Genomic DNA, 19,104 nt, shown 5'->3' on the forward strand with positions numbered 1-19,104 from the left:
CATTCCTTTACAACATGGATATGTTCTGAGAAGTGTTCTGTATTTGTATGTACATTAGAGTGTACTTAATATAGACCTAGATGGTTTAGGTCAGTCACTTGATGTGGCCTCTTGATACAATCAAGAGATGGAGGCTTTTGATGGTATATCCATGCCATGCTATTTTAAGTAATTTTTAAAAAATAAGTAAGAGTACCCCTTTTTCTCTATATATTTTTTTTAGTTGTTGTTTTTGGTTTTGTTTGTTTGTTTGTTACACTGGAGAGTGAACCCAGGGGCATTCTACCACTGAGCTATATCATCATCCCTTTTTATTTTCAGACAGGGTCTTGCTAAATTGTCAAGGCTGTCCTTGAACTTGAGACCCTTCTGGCTCAGCGTCCTAAGTCACTGGGGTTATAGGCATGTGCAACAGTGCCCATCCAGGAGTAGTATACTTTAAAATAATGATAAAAAGTGTATTATAATAAATACATAAACCAGCATTGGTCATTGTTATCAAGTTTTATGCATTATGCATAATTGTATGTGCTATACTTTTTGAGGGAGAAGGAGTAGTATTGGTGATTGAACCCAGGGACATTGTACCTCTGAGCTTACATCATAGCCCTTTTTATTTATTGAGACAGTGTCTCAATAAATTACCTAGTTACCAAGTTACCTAGGCTGGCCTTGAACTTGTGCTCCTCCTGCCTCAGCTTCCTGAGTAGCTGGGATTACAGGCATGTGCCTCCAAGCCCAACTGTGTTATGCTTTTATACTGTTAGTAGTACAATAGGTTTGTTTATACCAGTATCGCCACAAAACCACGTTAGTAATGTCTTGCACTCTGATGTTAGGACAGTTAATGAAGTCACTAGACAAAAGATATGTTTCAACCCTATTACAGTCATACGGTAACACCATCATATATGTGGTCCCTCGTTAGCCAACACACTGGTTATGTAGAACTGACTGTTTTTCAGAATCAAATAGATTCTTACTGTATCAGTATTAACCAGTTGGAAGATCAGTGGGTAACCATTCAAGTTAGCAGTCAAAGCCATAATCTACCATATTTCCTTGAAGAATGTTCTTTTAAAGCTAGTATTAGGTATTTATTTAGTAAGTACTGGGCATTGAACTCAGAGCCTTGCACATGCTATGCAAGTACTCTACCTCCAGGCTACGTTCCTAGTGCCCTTGAAGAATATTTTGAAGATATTTACTCTTAATTACATTTTTAGCACAGTAACTGTAGACATACAGTGGAGTTTTTATAACTTGATGTAATGATCCTAGAATTCATCTCTAATGATACACTGGTAGAAGTATCTAAGAAATTTTAGAGGACTGGGAATGTTGCTTGTTGTCAGAGTATGGCCCATCAAGTGTGAGGTCCTGGGTTTGATCCCTAGTACTGAAAAAAGAAAAATAATAATAATTTTAGGAAAGAAGAATAAGAGGCAACTTGCTTTGAAGTTTGTTATAAAACTATAATAATTTTAAAACTCAAAACAGAAAGCTAAATATAAATATATTATTTTACATATATTTAATCATAACATATTCATTCTACATTATAACATATAATGTGGATAATATCTTAACCATATATGGGAGGGAAATCACATGATACTGTTTTCTGCTCCCTGTTATCTGAGAGTAAAATGTAATATGCAGTCTTAGGATACAAGATGATGAATAAAAATATTTGACAACATAAATTAAGTTGGCAATATTTGAGTAATTTTTAAGTCCCTGTTATAAGGAGATAAGCAGAAATTGAGACAGAAGTTGATGTTTAAGGGTTCATGGTGTTTGCTATAGGTTTGTACTTGTGACCACTGGATAATGTCTCTCTCTCTTCAGCTGTTGTCTCAGGAGCCCAGCAATGGCATATCCTCAGATCCCACTGTGTTCTTAGATCGCCTGGCAGTGATATTTAGGTAAGAAGGGAGACTGAATTTCTCACTTGGGTTAAAATTCCAGATGAAACCTTTATATAAGATGAAGTAAGCAAACATTTTTTTCTTATACTTTGAAGTACTTCTATGATGCCCTCTGGCAGGAGACTAAACCTGTTACTTAAGTTTTAGTACAAAGTCAAATTCTAAGAATTCATTCTTGGTTTAACTCTGTCAGAAGACCCTTTAAAAATATAATTGTACTAGTTATGGTGGTGCACACCTGTAATTCCAACTTATTAGGAGGTGGAGACAGGAGGGTTGTAACCTCAGCAATTTAGGGAGACTACGTCTCAAAAAATAAAAGGGCTGGATATGAAATTCAGTGGTTAAGTGCCCCTGGGTTCAATCCCCAGTATTAGGGGTCTGGGGTGTTGGGGAGGAAAACACCCCCCACACATACATACACACACAAATTATTGTATCATATTTTACATATATAAAATGTAATAATCATAATATAAATAATATATAATTATTTATTATGTGATAGTATGTATAGTGTGCAATTATAAATAGTTTGTGTGTATAATTATAATAATTTGTATATATGATTATGCAAATTATATAATAATTTGTATAATTGTATATAAATATGATTCTTTTAGTGAAAGAATACATTTTCAGTGATTCTTAAATTTTGGCATGTATCAGAATCAACTTAAAGGTTTATCAAAACAAATGTTAGATCCCATCTCCCTAGTGTCTTTGATTTATTGGTTCTTGGGTAGTACTCCAAAATTTGTATTTCTGGTAAGTTCCTAGTGATGCTGCTTGCTATTCCAGAGCCCACACTTTCAGAACCATTGCTATATAGTATATGGGTACAAAATAAATCAATAAATAAAATTGTCTTCAATAGTCAGATGAAATTAATCCTTCTTTGAAGAGGAGCCCAGTGATTAAAAAGGCATTTGAATAACATTCAAAGTGTGATCTTGACTAAATGACACAGTTTATAAATTCACAGGCCCAATAAATGTAATTGTAGTGTCAGAGTAGTAGTTGCTTAGAAAAACCTACATGGGATAAGTTAAAATAAAGACATTGTTTTTTGCTTATTAGCTATTGTTAATGAATATCTTTCTCTGGGTTAGTACAGTGCTCTCCTTGTGTAATTAGGAAAGCCTTATTGCATGCCATTCTTGAGAACCTAATGATAATAACAATTATTTTACATTAAATGAAAGAAAATTTGTGATATAAATACTTGAGTTAAAGAAAATCAGATTTTACTAAGTCATGGTTGAGCTTTTTAAAAATCAAGAGTAGGGCTGAAGATGTAGCTCAGTGGTAGAGTACTTACCTAGCAGGTACAAGGCCCTGGGTTCAATCACCCCAGTACTGCAAAAAAAAAAAAGTATTTAAAATTAAAGAGTAGTATAGAGTTAGTAATCATACCATTTTTCTATCCTACTTTCTTGAAATTAGTGGACTCTAAAATAAGAATAGAGGAGTTAGATTTGACTTATTATGGGTGGATCTATAATGTGTATCATGGTTTCAGAACAGAACTACAAGGATGGGGAAGCAAGAAAGGAGGAAGGATGGATTATGTAGAGGAAAATGAGGGGTGGGGAAGGAAATAAAATAGAATGAGACAACCTCAATACCATACGTACATGTGTGATTACACAAATGGTGTGACTCTACTTCATGTACAACCAGAGAAACAAAAATTGTACCCCATTGTGTACAATGAATCCAAAAAAAAAAAAAAAAAAAAAGAATAGAACTATAAGAAACATCTCTGGCAGATGATCAGAAGGACTAAAGCTTTTTGTCTTTTAATGCTAGCAGCACCCAGTTTTTCATGATAGATTCAAACAGCTGTGTATATTTTTTATTAATTTGGTGGAAGAAACTACATAAGTTATGTTTACAAAAGGAATGGGATATGGGAAAGGTAAAAGTAGTGCCCATAGCCCTATGTGATCAGAGTTGAATAGAATTTGCAGTGAAAGTGACTTAGTGGTGCCAAAAATGATAGGATGGTTTAAAGTATATGCTTTTTTTGGTTTGAATGGAATAGGAGGAAGAGGTATTGTGGAAGAATCCTAAGTAAGCAAACAGGATCAAGACTTTGGGTCCTAAGTGAAATTGCTCTTCTTTAACTATTTTGGGCCCTTTCTTTTCTCAGACATACCAATCCCATTGTGGAAAATGGACAGACTCATCCATGCCAAAAGTCATACAGGAAGTAAGTGTTAATGGATTCCTATAGAATCAAGACTTTCTTCTGTTCTTTCAAGACTTTGGGTAACTGGGTTCAGAAGGTGCTGTCTTCTAGATTCATAAGGAGATTAAATTTGTGTATATGGTTGCGATTTCAGTGAAATGAGGGACAGAGCCATCCAAATACTTTAAATTTTAGATTTGATAACAAAACCAGCTGTGGAGAAATACACTGAAAGGTCAAAGAAGAAATAGAGATTAACTGTGTGACTCCCACAGTCACATCTTAGCACAATATTTTTGACAAAGCTAGAGGTTTTATTTTCGTTATACTTTTGTTCACTGAGGAAAATGTGAAAATCAGGAGTCATAGTTGTAAGGAATGCTCTTTAGACTTGGGGAAATTATATAAATCTTAAATATCCTTAATTGTTTATTCTATCAAATGATGTCATTTCCTTAACCCTACTCTTTTGTTCAGGGTCTTTGCCTTCCTGAAACTGCTTAAGCATCTCTTCCTCTGTAATGCATTCTTTTCATTCTCATTCAAGAAGGTTGTAATTTAGGAAATTGTGACTGCATTTTAGTAAAGTTAGACATATTTTTGGGCTGGGGCTGTAGCTCAGTGGAAGAGCATTTGCCTAGCATGTACAAGGACCTCAGTTCAATCCCCAGCACTACACACACACCAAAGGAAAAAAAAAAAAAAAAGACATATTCTTCCTAAAGAATCACTGTAAGCTATAATAGCGTACATCTATAATCCTAATGAGTGGGGAGGCTGAGGCAAAAGGTCTACAAGTTCATGGCCAGCCTCAGCAACTCAGTGAGACCCTGTCTCTAAATAAAATATAAAAAAGGGCTGGGGACCTGGCTCACTGGTTAAGCACTCCTGAGTTCAATTCCCAGTTCCAAAAAAATCCAGAATCACTGTGTTTCTCCTAAGAAGCATCAAGGGGGCTGGGGTTGTGGCTCAGTGGTAGAGCTCTCATAGTATTTGTGAGGCACTGTGTTCAGTTCTCAGCCCCGCATATAAATAAATTAATTAATGTATAAATAAAGGTCCATTGACAACTAAAAATATTTTTTAGAAAAAAGCAATCAAGAAACTGGAATGTGACTTAGTGGTAGAACGCTTGACTAACATACACGAAGTACTAGGTTCAGTCCTTAATACTGTTAAAAAACAAACAAAATTTAACTGGGTGCAAAGGCACACACCTTGAAATCCCAGAGACTTGGGAGGCTCAGTTAGGTGGGTTATAAATTTGAGGCCATCCTGGGCAACTTAGTGAGACTGCGTCTCAAAATATGAAAAGAGATAGGGATGTAGTTTAGTGGTAGAGGGCTTACCTAGCATGTGGTAGATCCTGATTTCAATTCCCAGTACCAGGAAATAAAGAAATAGAAAAGACTGAGTTTTAGTGATGGGTAGTGTGTTGAACCTGTGCATATGTGCACACTCTGGCTAAAATCAGGCTATGAATCTTCCTATAAACAAAGTTTTATCCAAATTATTTAAAAACAAAATCAGATGTTACCATCTTAGGAGCACTTTTGAACTCTTAGATGTTGATTATTTTCTTTCTTGTGTTCTTTTGATTCAGATATGGCCAGTTTTATCCGAGACTCTAAACAAACACCGGGCTGATAATCGGATTGTAGAGCGTTGTTGCAGGTGCCTGCGCTTTGCTGTTCGCTGTGTGGGCAAAGGATCTGCAGCCCTGCTACAGCCACTAGTCACACAGGTAAGTTCTCCACAAGAGCAGAATGTTAAGTACACAGAATTTGAAATAGGAGCCTTTAGATCACAAACTTTTGCTGCCAAAATGGTTTTGATTTATTAAATGCAAACTGAAAAATGTTTGAAAGAAATAAGTGCCTGTGGTAGATATGTTGGCTATAACAAAACAACTTGTAATCTCTTCTGTGTAATTGTAGTCTGACTACATTCCAGTGTGAAATTATGTGAAGAGAATGACTCATGCTCAGCCCTTATATGCCAAAGCTAAGCACTTTTAGATCAGTGTCCTTGGGGAAAACTGTGGCAAGTCAAACTTAGCTACTGGCCCATAGATATTTTATTCTGTTTAGATCACATTTGTTGTTCACATAGATCTCTTGTTAAAAAATGGATTTTACTTTTTTAACCTTAAAATCAATATGATGTCATGACTTTCAGTATGAAGTACTCACATCTAGAGCTATTCTACATGAGATACCTCAGCTTAGATCACTAGGTAATTTGGGTTGATGTGAATCTCAAAGCAGGACCATAAACTTTTTTTAAGTATTATCTATTGACTATTTTTGTGTGTGCTACACTGGCAAAGTTGTTAGAAGATGGGATAGCCTGTTAAGGCGTACACTTTTTTTACTATGTGGCCCTTTAAAATAAAAGTTGGGCAACCCCTGATTTCAGTCATTCATTAGTAGTGCATGTAGTTTTGAGTTTATAACACTGAATAAATTCATAGCTCTGATCTTATGCTTGCTCATTCCATGGCATATGCTGATAGAAGAGCTACTCACTCAATCCTTCAGCCCCCACCAAACTCATGGTTGAATTTATGTACTAAGCTCAAATGGCATTTTAAATGATTGAATGTCCTGTTGCCTCTTAATTTTTGGAGGATAGTGGAGTAAAAAAATCCTAAACAAATATTTTAAATGTATATATTTATTAAGATTTTATTTTGTTGAGATCAAGGTATCTTTATTGGAAATAGTTTTTACCTAAAGGTTAAAATAGATGAGTTTAAGATCACTCAAAATTTCAAACAGTTCTTGCTTCTTATGGATGTAGCTCAGTGGTAAAACGCTCCTGGATTCAATCTCCAGTACAAAAAATAAATAAATTTAAAGAGTTCTTTTACTGTCTTCTCCAACATGAGAAGACAGTACTACTGTGGCTATTTATGGTCTTAAAAAAATAAGACTTGTTGATATTACAAATAAAATTTGAGCACACTGTGCTATAGTTTTACAAATATTACGTGAGTGCCCTCATAGCTTCCAGTTCTCTTACAACATTTTAGCAAAATAAAAGGTCAGAGACTTGAAAGAACTCTAAATAGAGAACTTAAAAATGAACTTGAAAATTATGGAGAAATTGAGCCCTGTGTTTACTGTATTGTCTTAAAGGGACCAATCTACCTCTGAATTTCTTCCTGGAAAATAGCTACCTAAGTTGATACTTTTTGAAGGGTAAAAATTTTAATTGATTGGTTTTGTTTTAGCAATTCTGGTATAGTATTATGTGCTACTGAGTTACAATCCTTAGCCTCTTTTTTTTTTTTTTTTTTTTTTTTTTTTGGGTGGTGTTGGGGATTGAACCCAGGGTCTTGTGCATGTGAGGCAAGCACTCTACCAACTGAACTATATCCCAGTCCCCCTCAGCCCTTTTGAATTTTTATTTTGAGACAAGGTCTTCCTAAGTTGCAGAGGATAACCTCAAACTTGATATCTTCCTGCCTCAGTCTCTTGAATCACAGAGATTACAGGTGTGTGCCACCACCCTCTGCAAAACTGATTTTTCTCCCTTGGCAGATGGTGAATGTATACCACGTACATCAGCATTCCTGTTTCCTGTACCTTGGCAGTATCCTTGTGGATGAGTATGGTATGGAAGAGGCTGTCGGCAGGGACTCTAGACATGCATCCAGGTTGTGTTTCCTTGGGACAATAGATGGCATCAGGTCTAAGAACCTAAAGGCCTAGCGTTGATTCTTTACCATGTCTTATTTCTGTGTTCTGTTTTCCCTCTATGCATGTTGATTTCCTGATAACAGGAAATGTAGACATTGCTATTGTTTTTCTGTACAGTCCTGCTGCGGGGGTGGGAGAGCATTTGGCTACAGAGTATAGGAATCATTATAAATATTACTGCCTGATTTAGGTTCTCATGTGATAGAATGGAGTTTTTTTTCAGGGGAGTATAGAGAGCATAGGCTCTCCAAACTCAACACATAATTGCATGTTTAATTTCTTATCGGAATAGCAGTGAACCTAGTTTAGCAACAAAGTTTTAGAGTTCATAGCAGGTGTTCAAAAGGCTCCTAATATACTACTTTTTCCTCCTTTCTAGTCACCCTGGAGGCAATAGATAAGGGAATTAAAATGTGCGCTCCTTTTCCAAGATAGTATTTCATGTAAAATTGACATTTCAGTGTACTATGAAAACTTCATCTACTCCCTTAGTGAACTAGACCACAATCTATAAGTAGTGTCTTTGCTTTCAGAAATTTCTAAAACTTTGAGATCACATTTTCCGGTTCATCAACTGAAATCTATACCTTTAACCTCTTCTGAAAGTAGATTTCACATGTGAAAACTGTTTTCAACCAGGAAAAAAAAAACATTTCTCTTGCTTTCTATTGACTCATATTCCATCCACATACCTCTCTCTCCCTCCTTCCCTCTTCCTCCCTCCAAGTGAGCACACATGCTGCTCTCTTGCTCTCTCTCTCCTCTCTCTCCTCTCTCTCCTTTTACTCCCCTCTCTCTCTCTCTTCTCCTTCCCTCTCTCTCTCTCTCTCTCTCTCTCTCTCTCTCTCTCTCTTCCTCTCTCCCTCTCTCCCTCTCTCTCTCTCTATCACCAGTATGGGGATTGAACCACAGCCAGGGCTTTACCCTAATTACATGCCCATGGAGTCTTGCTAAATGCTGAAGCGACCTCAAACTTAGAATCCTCTGCCTCAGTCTCCCAAGTCACTGGGATTAGAGGCATGCTTCACAGCACTGGCTCCCGGATCTGATTCTCATGACATTCTTTTCTTTCTCACTTGTGCTTCCCTTCTTTGTTCCCTTTGTATTTGTTGTGCATTTGGCAAGTCTGAATGCTGTAGCTTTTAAGTATAAGCATTTCTTTTTAAAATCACTGTTCTGCTCTAGGCACTGTGCATCCCCACCTTTCAACTCCTGGACCCAGCAGAATGGTCTCCAGAACCACCCTGACACTGTAGTGACCTGTTCAGGCTAGCTACCAGGCAAGTCCTTCTGAAAAACAACCAAAAAAAATTTTTTTTTTTTTTTTCCATTGCTCATCCCCATCAACTGCTTAATCTTGCCATCTGACACTTGGTTATTTCCTTCTCTATAAATGAGATCATTGGAGAACAGAGATTAATGATTCATAACCCATAGGTAAATTGTGAGCTGGTATATCCCTAGAGGTTAGGAGGATATACTGGGTGGGAGCAGGCAAGATCTGAGTTCCTACCATGAAAAGAGAATGTGGACAAGGCAAAAATGTGGTTAGTATGGGTGGGAGTGTAACTCAGTGGAGTCCCTGGGTTCAATCCCTAGCACCAAAAATTGCTGGTATGAACATTCGACTAGATAATCTCTACAACCCCCATAGTGCCCGGTGCTGCTGTGATTATTTCATGCTTTCATCCCAGCCTTTTCCTTGAGATGGTTAGCCATCCTTCAGACTTAATCATATCTCAGAACAAAGAATTCCTAGGATTTTAAAATACCTTAGAAGTTGTCTGGTACCACACCAGCTCTATCCGTACCAGCCTGCCATCTCATGTATTCATTAATTTCTTTTACTAGTAGCACTGACAAAATTATTACTGACCTTCTGCGTGAATTCCTTCTTGGTCCCTTGTTAAGGAATTTGAACCAAATCAGTGAACAAATTTAAGTACATTATTTTTTTAAAAGAAACTTTTTGAGGTACTGGGGATGAACCCAAGGCCTCATGCATGCTAAGCATGTACTCCACCACTCAGCCCCACTTTTGTCTTTATTTTAAATTATTGTACTGGTAAAAATTTGAAGTCTTATTGACTTGACTATTTCATCTTAGAATTGAATGTAGAACACTGCTTTTGCTGGTTTTTGGACAGATTTTTTTAATAAAAACCTTTTTGTGAATTGATAGAGAACTGTTGGGACAGGCAGTCAGCCCAGGGTGTTGTCCTTGGAAAAAACTGCACATTGTGACAATAATGCAGCAGAACATACTATATCCTTAAAAATTATCTGTGTACAAGAAAGAATCTGAACACACAGGAGATGAGGAGATGTAGCTCAGTGGTAGAACACTTGCCTAGTGTGTACAAGACCCTGGGTTCAGTCCCCAGCATGAGAAAGAAAACAAAAATCATTTCTACTTGATACTTTTCCATCTTCAATTAGCTGGAGCGGGGAGGGGTGCACACATGTGATCCTAGCTACTTGGGAGACTTAGGTAGGGGAATCTCAAGGTTAAGGTAACCAGGGAAGTTTAGTGAGACCCCCATCTCAAAACAATTGATGAAATCCTGTAATAGTTTAAAATAAAAACATAAACAAGCAAAACTACTTTTAAAATAAGCATTTTACAAACTTAATTGAACACACAACTTGTTCTTTAAGGAATTCATGTTGAACATCCTGGAAATTGGTGTTCTATGGAATGTAGTTTGGGAAATGCTATTCTAAATGTTGAGGCTCTTTAGGGCTAATCTTTGAAGCTTCCTCACTTAATTTATAAAGTCTTAATTGGAAATTGAGTTTGGCAACATGTCTTGTTCATTCGCTAATCTAAAATATGGTACCTTTCTTGCCCTTTGTTTATAATTTTTTTTAGATGTTGATAGACCTTTATTGTATTCATTTATTTTTATGTGGTGCTGAGAATCAAACCCAGTGCCTCACACGTGATAGGCAAGATTTCTACCACTGAGCCACAACCCCAGCCCACTTTTTGTTTTTAATAAATATTTTTTTAAGAGCAGTTTTAGGTGCACAGCAAAATGGAGTAACTAGTATAGAATTCCCATGTTCCTCCTGTTCCCCTATCCCAAACAAGCATACATGGCCTCCTCTGTTATCTGCATTCCCCTCTAGATGGGCCATTTGTTTATGATAAGTAAACCTATATTCATGCATGATTGCCCAAAGTTCATAGTTTACAATAGGGTTTACTTTTGGTGTACACATTCTATGAATTTTAACAAATGTATAATGACACTACCCAGCATTATAGACCGTATTTTCCTACCTAAAAATCCTCTGTGCTGTATTTATCCCTTCCTCCCTATAATCATCGGAACCACTGATCTTTTTAGTAGAATTCTTCATGGTTTTATCCTTTACCCTACCTGCTTTATAGTCTAATCTTGTCATTTATATCTGGCCTCTCTTTCCATAACAGGTTTATTCAGCGTAGCCCTGTCACGTTATTGAGGAGCCAAGTAGTAATTCCAATCTTACAATGGGCCATTGCCTCTACTACCCTGGATCACCGGGATGCCAATTGTAGTGTCATGAGGTTCCTACGAGACCTTATCCATACAGGGGTAGCCAATGATGTAAGTATAAACATTGTACCTTTCCTACTTAACCAATTGTCATCTCTTCCTCACTCTTTAAGAGGAAACCAGTATCCTAGTAGGTCTGTATTTGATCTGTATTACTAGATATATATCATAGACTATCATTCACCAACTGGATTATCAACTTGTAAGTTCTAAGGCACATGTACTAAGTACCTGTAGGCATTCGTAGACAAAGCAGTCTAAAACTGTCCCTACCGAAATATTTGGTGTCTAGTTGAAGAGATAATACACATAAAGATAAGTGATAAAAGTCATGGTTGCTGTTTGTCGAATAGGAAGGTTCTGGACAGAAATTAGTTGAGATAACTGTCTTGAGGAGGAACTTGAAATAGAGCCATAAGACAGAGGTAGAACTTTGATGGATTAGAGAGAGAAGGATGGTCTAATTGGTGTATAAACCATGATCAGGGAAGTCAGAATAGCATGAAGTATTAGTAGATGATTAAATAACCTGTTGTAGTAGTGAAGTAGTTCACAAGATTTTCAAGGGTAGATTTGTCTAGATGTATAGTAGAGAAGGTAAGGAAGGGCATTGGAGAAATATGGTGAATGAACTAATTATAAGAAAAAAGTAACTCAAGGTCCATTTATATATATTAGTTGTAGATGAGCACAATATTTTTATTTATTTATTTTTATGTGGTACTGAGGATTGAACCCAGTGCCTCACACATGATAGGCAAGTGCTCTACCACTGAGCTTTAACTCCAGCCCCTCAAGGCTGGTTTTGATTTTAAAAAGATACCTGGGGCTGGGGGAGATAGCTCAGCTGGTAGAGCGCTTGCCTTGTAAGCACAAGGCCTGAATTCTGATCCCCAGTACCGCAGGAAAAAAAAAGATACCTGATAGAAATTGCAATTCTTATTTCATTTGGTTTTTAAAAAGGAATAGCAAGGAATGGGACAGGGAGGCAAGCATGGGAGAAGAAAACAAGGACACAAGTTATTTTTCACAGGGGAAAAAAATTCGAACCCTAATCCTTAACCATCGTTTCTTTTCTGCCTTCTAATGAAAAATCGAATCATTAATATCAGTCTCATCAGATACCTCTGCCCCCATTTTCCTGATATTAAACTCATATTTCTTCCTAATGACGAAACATTTAATGGTCTTTATGAATTCAGCTGTGACATGATATATATACTTTTATCTCCAGGAATGGGGGTTGAGTTCTTTGTCCTTTGGAAAGTAGAGATTAGAATCACAGTCATCTGATGCTCCTGCTTTCTTGCAGCATGAAGAAGACTTTGAATTACGGAAAGAACTAATTGGACAGGTGATGAACCAGCTTGGACAACAACTTGTAAGCCAGTTGCTCCACACATGTTGCTTTTGTCTCCCTCCCTATACTTTACCAGACGTGGCTGAAGTGCTGTGGGAGATCATGCAGGTTGACAGGCCGGTAAGATTCTTTCATAAGCAACCTATTCTCATAGTTCTTAAACCTAATAGACTTTGGTTCCTTAAAGCCTACCATAACTTTGAAACAAACTCTGTTATATGTGTCTTTGGAACCAAATTTAGGCATATTGCTAAGTTTAATTGGTAGTTGAAAGGGCTCAGAGAAGACCAATAATTTATTGGCATTTTTATGTCACTCTCATGGGGTTTATACTGGGTATTACCAGAAGTTAAGTACAAAGCATTGAATTCAGCTGTGCTTAATACACTGATTAGGTTAAGATTCTCATAACCTAATCATTTCACCTCCAAACTTTCTCATAATGTCTCACACATGAACTTTTGGGGGACCTAATACCTAAACCATACTATCATTAAATTTTTGTGTACATACTACCATAGCAATAATCTTTTTAAAAGAACATTTAAATTGACCTGGTAGCTGGGGAGATAGCTCAGTTGGTAGAGTGCTTGCCTTGCAAGCACAAGGCCCTGGGTTCGATCCCCAGCACCGCAAAAAAATAAGTAAATAAATTGACCTGGTATAAGCAAATAAAATTTAGTTGACTATGTAGTTTTGGCATACTCCTAATTGTTTCAGTTCATGCTGATGGCAAAAATATACATGATGCATAGAGTTAACAGTCCATTTCCTCTCCAAATGTAGGCCATGACACTATTATGAAGACTTCGGAAGGAAAAAAAAAGTGTTTTTTTTTGTACCAAGAATTGAACCTCAGGGGTGCTTAACACTGAACCACATCCCAGTCCTTTTGTACATTTTGTTTTGAGACAGTGTCTCAGTAAGTTGCTTAGAGGCCCTCGCTGAGTTGCTGAGGCTCGCTTTGAACTTGTGATCCTTCCGTCTTAGCCCCCAGAGCTGCTGGGATTACAGGCATAACCACCATGTCTAATCAAAGGAAAAATTTCTTACCTACTAAATTCTCAATTCCAGATTTTTCAGTCAGCTGTTTTACTTTAGAAGTATAGATTACTTGGGTTGGGGATGTAACTCTTTGGTAGACCCTTACCTAGCATGGTACTAGGAGTGATCACCAGTACCACAAAGAATAAAAGAAATAGCATCCTCCTTCAACAGCCCTATTTGGAGGGTTCCCCAGCTTTTCACATGGCCCTTGCATTTATATAGTGCTTTGCTAGACATTTCTGTCAACGTTCCAATTAATAGCTTGTTTGTAAAGCCCATAGAATTCTTTCAGTTCTTCATTAGTCTTGTTTTCAGCTTCCTCATGTCTTCTGCAACCCTGTCAAATTCAGCCTACAATGACATGATGACACTGGCCTGACTGCTGCTGCTTTCCAGGCACTGTGTTCCCTGACTTACTTCATATACATTTTGTCCTACCTTTCATATATTTGAAATTTATTTTGATTATTTTGATTTTAGGGCTCTAGAATTTTGTGACATCTGTTTAATTTTTAATGACAGGAACAGAACAATGTTTCGTCCAGGAAAGAAAGACTTCATTTCTAAAGTGTAGAAGGACTTCATCTGAAATCATGCCTGCTCCCCCACTGAAGGGAAGTTTAGGCCAGCATTTGCGACTACATCAACCCAGAGCAATTGAGGGCATAAGATAGTGCTCAGTTAATTCCTTTACTTGTTCCAAGTCTAGGGGAAAAAAAATGCTACAGAAAACTTGTGGGATTTTGCTAACACCTGTAAAGTCCCAGACAAGTAAACCCTGGCTCCCTCTAAGATTCTTATCTTTCTTCCTTATACAGACCTTTTGTCGCATGGTTAGAGAATTCCTTGAAAGGTTTTGCAAAGGAGACAAACCGTGGAGCTGTTACAGTGACACACAAACATCTTACAGACTTCCACAAGCAAGTACTAGGTGAGTGATGCTAGAGTCTTTTGAAACAAGTGTGAATAGCCTGTGTTTCTTCTGTGCTATTTGTAAATTCACAGTTTAGTTTCTCTTTAGCCTGAAATTGCACAAATTGGCATTAAAACCAATCTGGGGAGAATATCATCATACTATAAATATCTACATCACTTACATCATATCAACTAAACTGGTTTAAGAATAAGTGGAGCAGGCACGGTGGGGGCTCACCTATAATCCCAGTGACTGGAAGCTGAGGCAGGAGGATGGCGAGTTCAAGCCAGGCTCAGCAAAATCAAGGAACTAAGTAACTCAGTGAGACCCTGTTTCTAAATAAAATACAAAATAGAACTATAGAACTGGGGATGTGGCTCAGTGACTGAGTGCCCCTGAGTTCAATCCCCAGTACCCACCCCACAACCGCCAAAAGAAAAAAAAAAGAATAAGTGGAGGCACTACTTCTCCCAAAAGAAAATGCAATTAGGAGATCAGTATTAATCTTTCCAAGTCCCTTTTAGTTCTTATCTATGTTCAGGGATCAAGAATACTAATTTTGGGTTGGTGATGTAGCTCTGTGGTAGAGTGCTTGCCTAGCATGCCTAAGGCAACTGGGTTCAACTTATATGTTTAGAAAGAAAAATGCAGGGGCTGAGGAGATAGCTCAGTCAGTAGAGTGCTTGCCTTGCAAGCACAAGGCCCTGGGTTCGATCCCCAGCACCGCAAAAGAAAAAAAAAAAAAAAGAAAGAAAATGCAGATGCCTGACTAGGTGAAGCATTAATACAGCATTAGCGGGTAATGTAGACTGTGGTGAATCAGAATTTTTTTCATGCCTAAAGATATTCAATTCTAATTTCACATTTGTACACATAAAACATCTCTGTGGGATGATGTTTAGGTCCCTGAGCCAGCGACTTGATCACAATTTCTGGATTATACTTAGTAAAGTGTAAAGTTTGTGTGTGTGTTTTGATTGTGAATAGTAAGCATTTTAATAGTCTTCCTAATTACTGTCGTGTTAAAAAAAAAAAGCTGTAGGCATTTTTCTTCCTTTGAATATTTTCAATAAAATGTAATCACTGAATCAAAGTCTATGAGAGTTTTTATGGTCTTCAATAATATTAATGGCAGCAATTTAAATTAGATTTTATAACTGTCTTGTCTTTGCCCTATACTTTTTTGTATCAAGAGTCTTTAGAATTTTTTAATCAGGCAATGACACAGATATGGAATGATAAGGTCAGAGAATAAGTTGCAGTGAGGTTGGTAATTGTGGAAAAAATTGGAATATTCTGATTGCCATGTTTAATAATTAATGGTATGACTATACTAGTAAATAGTCACTAAAATGAATAAAAAGTACATGTGATGGTTATAAAAATTATACACAATATTTAGTAAGGAAGAAATAATAGTATCACATAACCTAACTTGAACTTTTGAAACAATTTTTGTAGTAAAATATACATAACTTAAAATTTACCATCTTAACCATTTTTAAATGTGCAATTTACTATGTTCATAATTGCCAAATGTGGTGGCACACACTTGTAATTCTAGCAATTTAGGAAGCTGAAGCAAGAGGCTCACAAGGCCAGCCTAGGCAACTTAGTGAGACTCTGTTTCCAAATAAAAACAAAAGTACTGGGGATGTAGCTTAGAGATAACATTCCCCGGGGCTTAATCCTCAGTTGCTCCCCCCCAAAAAGAAATATGTTTATATATTGTGCAGCCTATCTCCAGTGTTGTTTGATCTTATAAAACAAACTATTCCCTCTTCTCTGCTTTTCCCCCAGTCCCTAGCCAACTACCACCCTATTTGATGTTACTTTGATTTTGACTACCCTAGATACCTCATGTGGCTTATTATTTATGTCCTAGAGTTCAGCCATGTTGTATGTACTAGAATTTCCTCCTTTTTAAAGGCTAAATAATACTCTTTTGTATGTATGTATTCATGATTCCATTCTTCCGTCAGTACACATTTATGTTGTTTCCAACCTCTTGGGTGTATGAATAATCCTGCCATAAACAGGTGTAGAAATGTCTTTGAGACTCTGCTTTTCTTTTGGATTATGCCTAGAAATGGAATTCCTGTGTCCAATGATGAATTTATTTTTAATTTTTTGAAGACCCATTATATGTGTCATAGCAGCTGTGCCATTATTCATTCTTACCAGCAGTGCTTTCAGCTTCTCCACGTCCTTGTCAATGTTTGTTACTTTACTTTTTTGATAGCAATCACCTTAGCACCTCACTTCTAGTATGACGTAAATATCTCATTGTGGTTTGGGTTTACATTTCCATAATTATTAATGATGTGAGCACCTTTTCATGCTTATTAGCCATTTGTATGTCTTCTTTGGAGAATGTCTATTCAAGTTCCTTGACCACTTTTAAATTGGGTGTCTTCTGTTGCTAAATTGTAGGAGTTCCATATATATTAGGGACATTAACTCCTTATCAGATATATCAGATTTGCGTACATTCTTTGTTTGTCTTTGCACCCTGCTGATTATGTCCTTTGATGCATGAAAGTTTTAATTTTGATGTAGTGCAATTGATATATTTTAACTTTTGTTGCCTGTGCTTTGTTGTCATATCCAAGAAATCTTTGACAAATGTAATGTCATGAAGTTTTCAACCTAGGTTTTGTGCTGAGAATTATAATTTTAGGTCTTGTTATGACTTAGTTTTTGTATGTGATGTTTGGTAAAGGCCTAGTTTCTTCCTTTTTCATGTGGATATTCAGTTTCCCTGTACCATTAATTAATTGATTAATTTTGGTACTATGGATTGAACCTGGGGGTGCTTTACCACTGATTACATGCCCCAGTCCTATTTATTTATTTATTTGAGACAGGATCTTTCTAAGTTGCTGAGGTTGATCTCAAACTTGTGATCCTCTTGCCTTAGCCTCCTGAGTTGTTACAAGCATGTGCCACCATGCCTGGCTAATGTCTTTAATTTCTTTCAGCAATGTTTGGTAGTTTTTACTGTAGTGTGTGTGTGTGTGTGTGTGTGTGTGCACGCGTGTGCTTGCTACTTTATGCATAGTAAATTTCTGGAAAATTACACATGGGACCAGGATAGAAGGGAAGGGAGACTTTTATGTGTGTGTGGTGCTAGGCATTGAACCCTGGGGTTCATACATGCTAGACAAGCACTCTACCACTGAACTGTACACACTTGGTCCAAGAGTTGGTTTCTTAATGTCACTTTCAAAATGGTTTGCTTTTTCATCCTTTGTTATAACTCAACAATTTTGTTAATGTTAAAATCCCAAACCATGGAGTGCTGTTGTTATTTGTAGCTTATTAAGTGGCTTAACTTCATGCCCTAGAAGTAAGTGATATTTAACTATGATCAAGTGACATGCATGACTGAAAATAACATGACTGCCTTTGTGACACATTTTGCCAGAGTGGGGCTTTTCCCTTCACCAGATAGGCATGTATTGACTGGGATGACCTTACACAATTATTTGATTCTTTTTAACTCCAAGTCTTCCCAGTAAAAGTAGTATTCTACCTATAAGCTATTGCAGGTGAAAGTAGTATAACAACAGTTGCTTCTCTCTGCTTCTGTTTTGCTTTATTCCATGTAGTACTAGTCAGTAGAAGGGCACAATCATATTGGCTCTGATATCCAGGCAAATGAGAACCTGGGGGAAAGCCTCAAAGGATTGGGCTTAAGAGTCAAATATGTTGTTTTGGATTTTGCCACTACCCTGTTCTTCTAATTCAGTTAATTCTATAATATCAGGTTAGTACTACCTAGCACATAGGTTATTATGAAATAGCAAATGGAAAACTACAGAAGAGCCTGCACACAGTAGGTGATCAGTGACTTTTAACTCCTTTCTTCTTGAAAAAGAAACTGCCAGAATGCCATTATGTACTTGCAAAACTAGCTGAGACATGTCTCTTGCCAGCTCTAAGACAGCCACCCACACATTCCAGAATAAGTCTCCACCAAACCCAAATTCTCTTGACAGTGCTAGTATGTAACAGAACAATAGTTTAAGTCTGAAATCAAGGTCATGGTTATCATTCCCTTGTTTAAAGAAAGAGGCAAGAAAAGTGCCTAAATAAAACAGTGCTGTGAACAAAACAGTCTGTAATCTTGGCCCTGTGATATGGGAAAATAAAATATACTACCAACCTAGCCTACCTATCTTTCATTGCAAAACAAGTTTACAGCTCCTGCTGTAGTAGACTGTGACATAATGGTGGGAAATGAAGAGAAGTAAGAGGTGATGTTGAGGTACTAGAAGGAGGGTTTGAGATGGCTCACCTCCTCTTAATTCTCCTTCTCTGGTATGCCTGTTGCCCTTGAACCTATGCATGACTCAGTCTCCCTCTTGGTTTTAAGGTCCTATAAGTCCTGCCTCAACATGCTGC

The 19,104-nt window shown here is 37.1% G+C and overlaps 1 protein-coding gene across 1 annotated transcript in view; it reads left to right on the forward strand.

Moving 5' to 3' along the window:
• Tnpo3 (transportin 3) overlaps positions 1-19,104 on the forward strand; it is a 77,695-nt gene that overhangs the window by 52,864 nt on the left and 5,727 nt on the right. Inside the window, 13 exon segments of the mRNA XM_047560346.1 lie at positions 1,852-1,928; positions 4,087-4,134; positions 4,902-4,914; positions 5,729-5,869; positions 7,671-7,749; positions 7,752-7,786; positions 9,015-9,047; positions 9,049-9,082; positions 9,085-9,109; positions 11,269-11,425; positions 12,687-12,854; positions 14,600-14,611; positions 14,613-14,716. Of these exon segments, the coding sequence (XP_047416302.1) occupies positions 1,852-1,928; positions 4,087-4,134; positions 4,902-4,914; positions 5,729-5,869; positions 7,671-7,749; positions 7,752-7,786; positions 9,015-9,047; positions 9,049-9,082; positions 9,085-9,109; positions 11,269-11,425; positions 12,687-12,854; positions 14,600-14,611; positions 14,613-14,716 (926 nt within the window).

This window comes from Sciurus carolinensis, chromosome 8 (genome assembly GCF_902686445.1).
Source record: "Sciurus carolinensis chromosome 8, mSciCar1.2, whole genome shotgun sequence".
In the NCBI taxonomy this organism is placed as follows: Eukaryota; Metazoa; Chordata; class Mammalia; order Rodentia; family Sciuridae; genus Sciurus; species Sciurus carolinensis.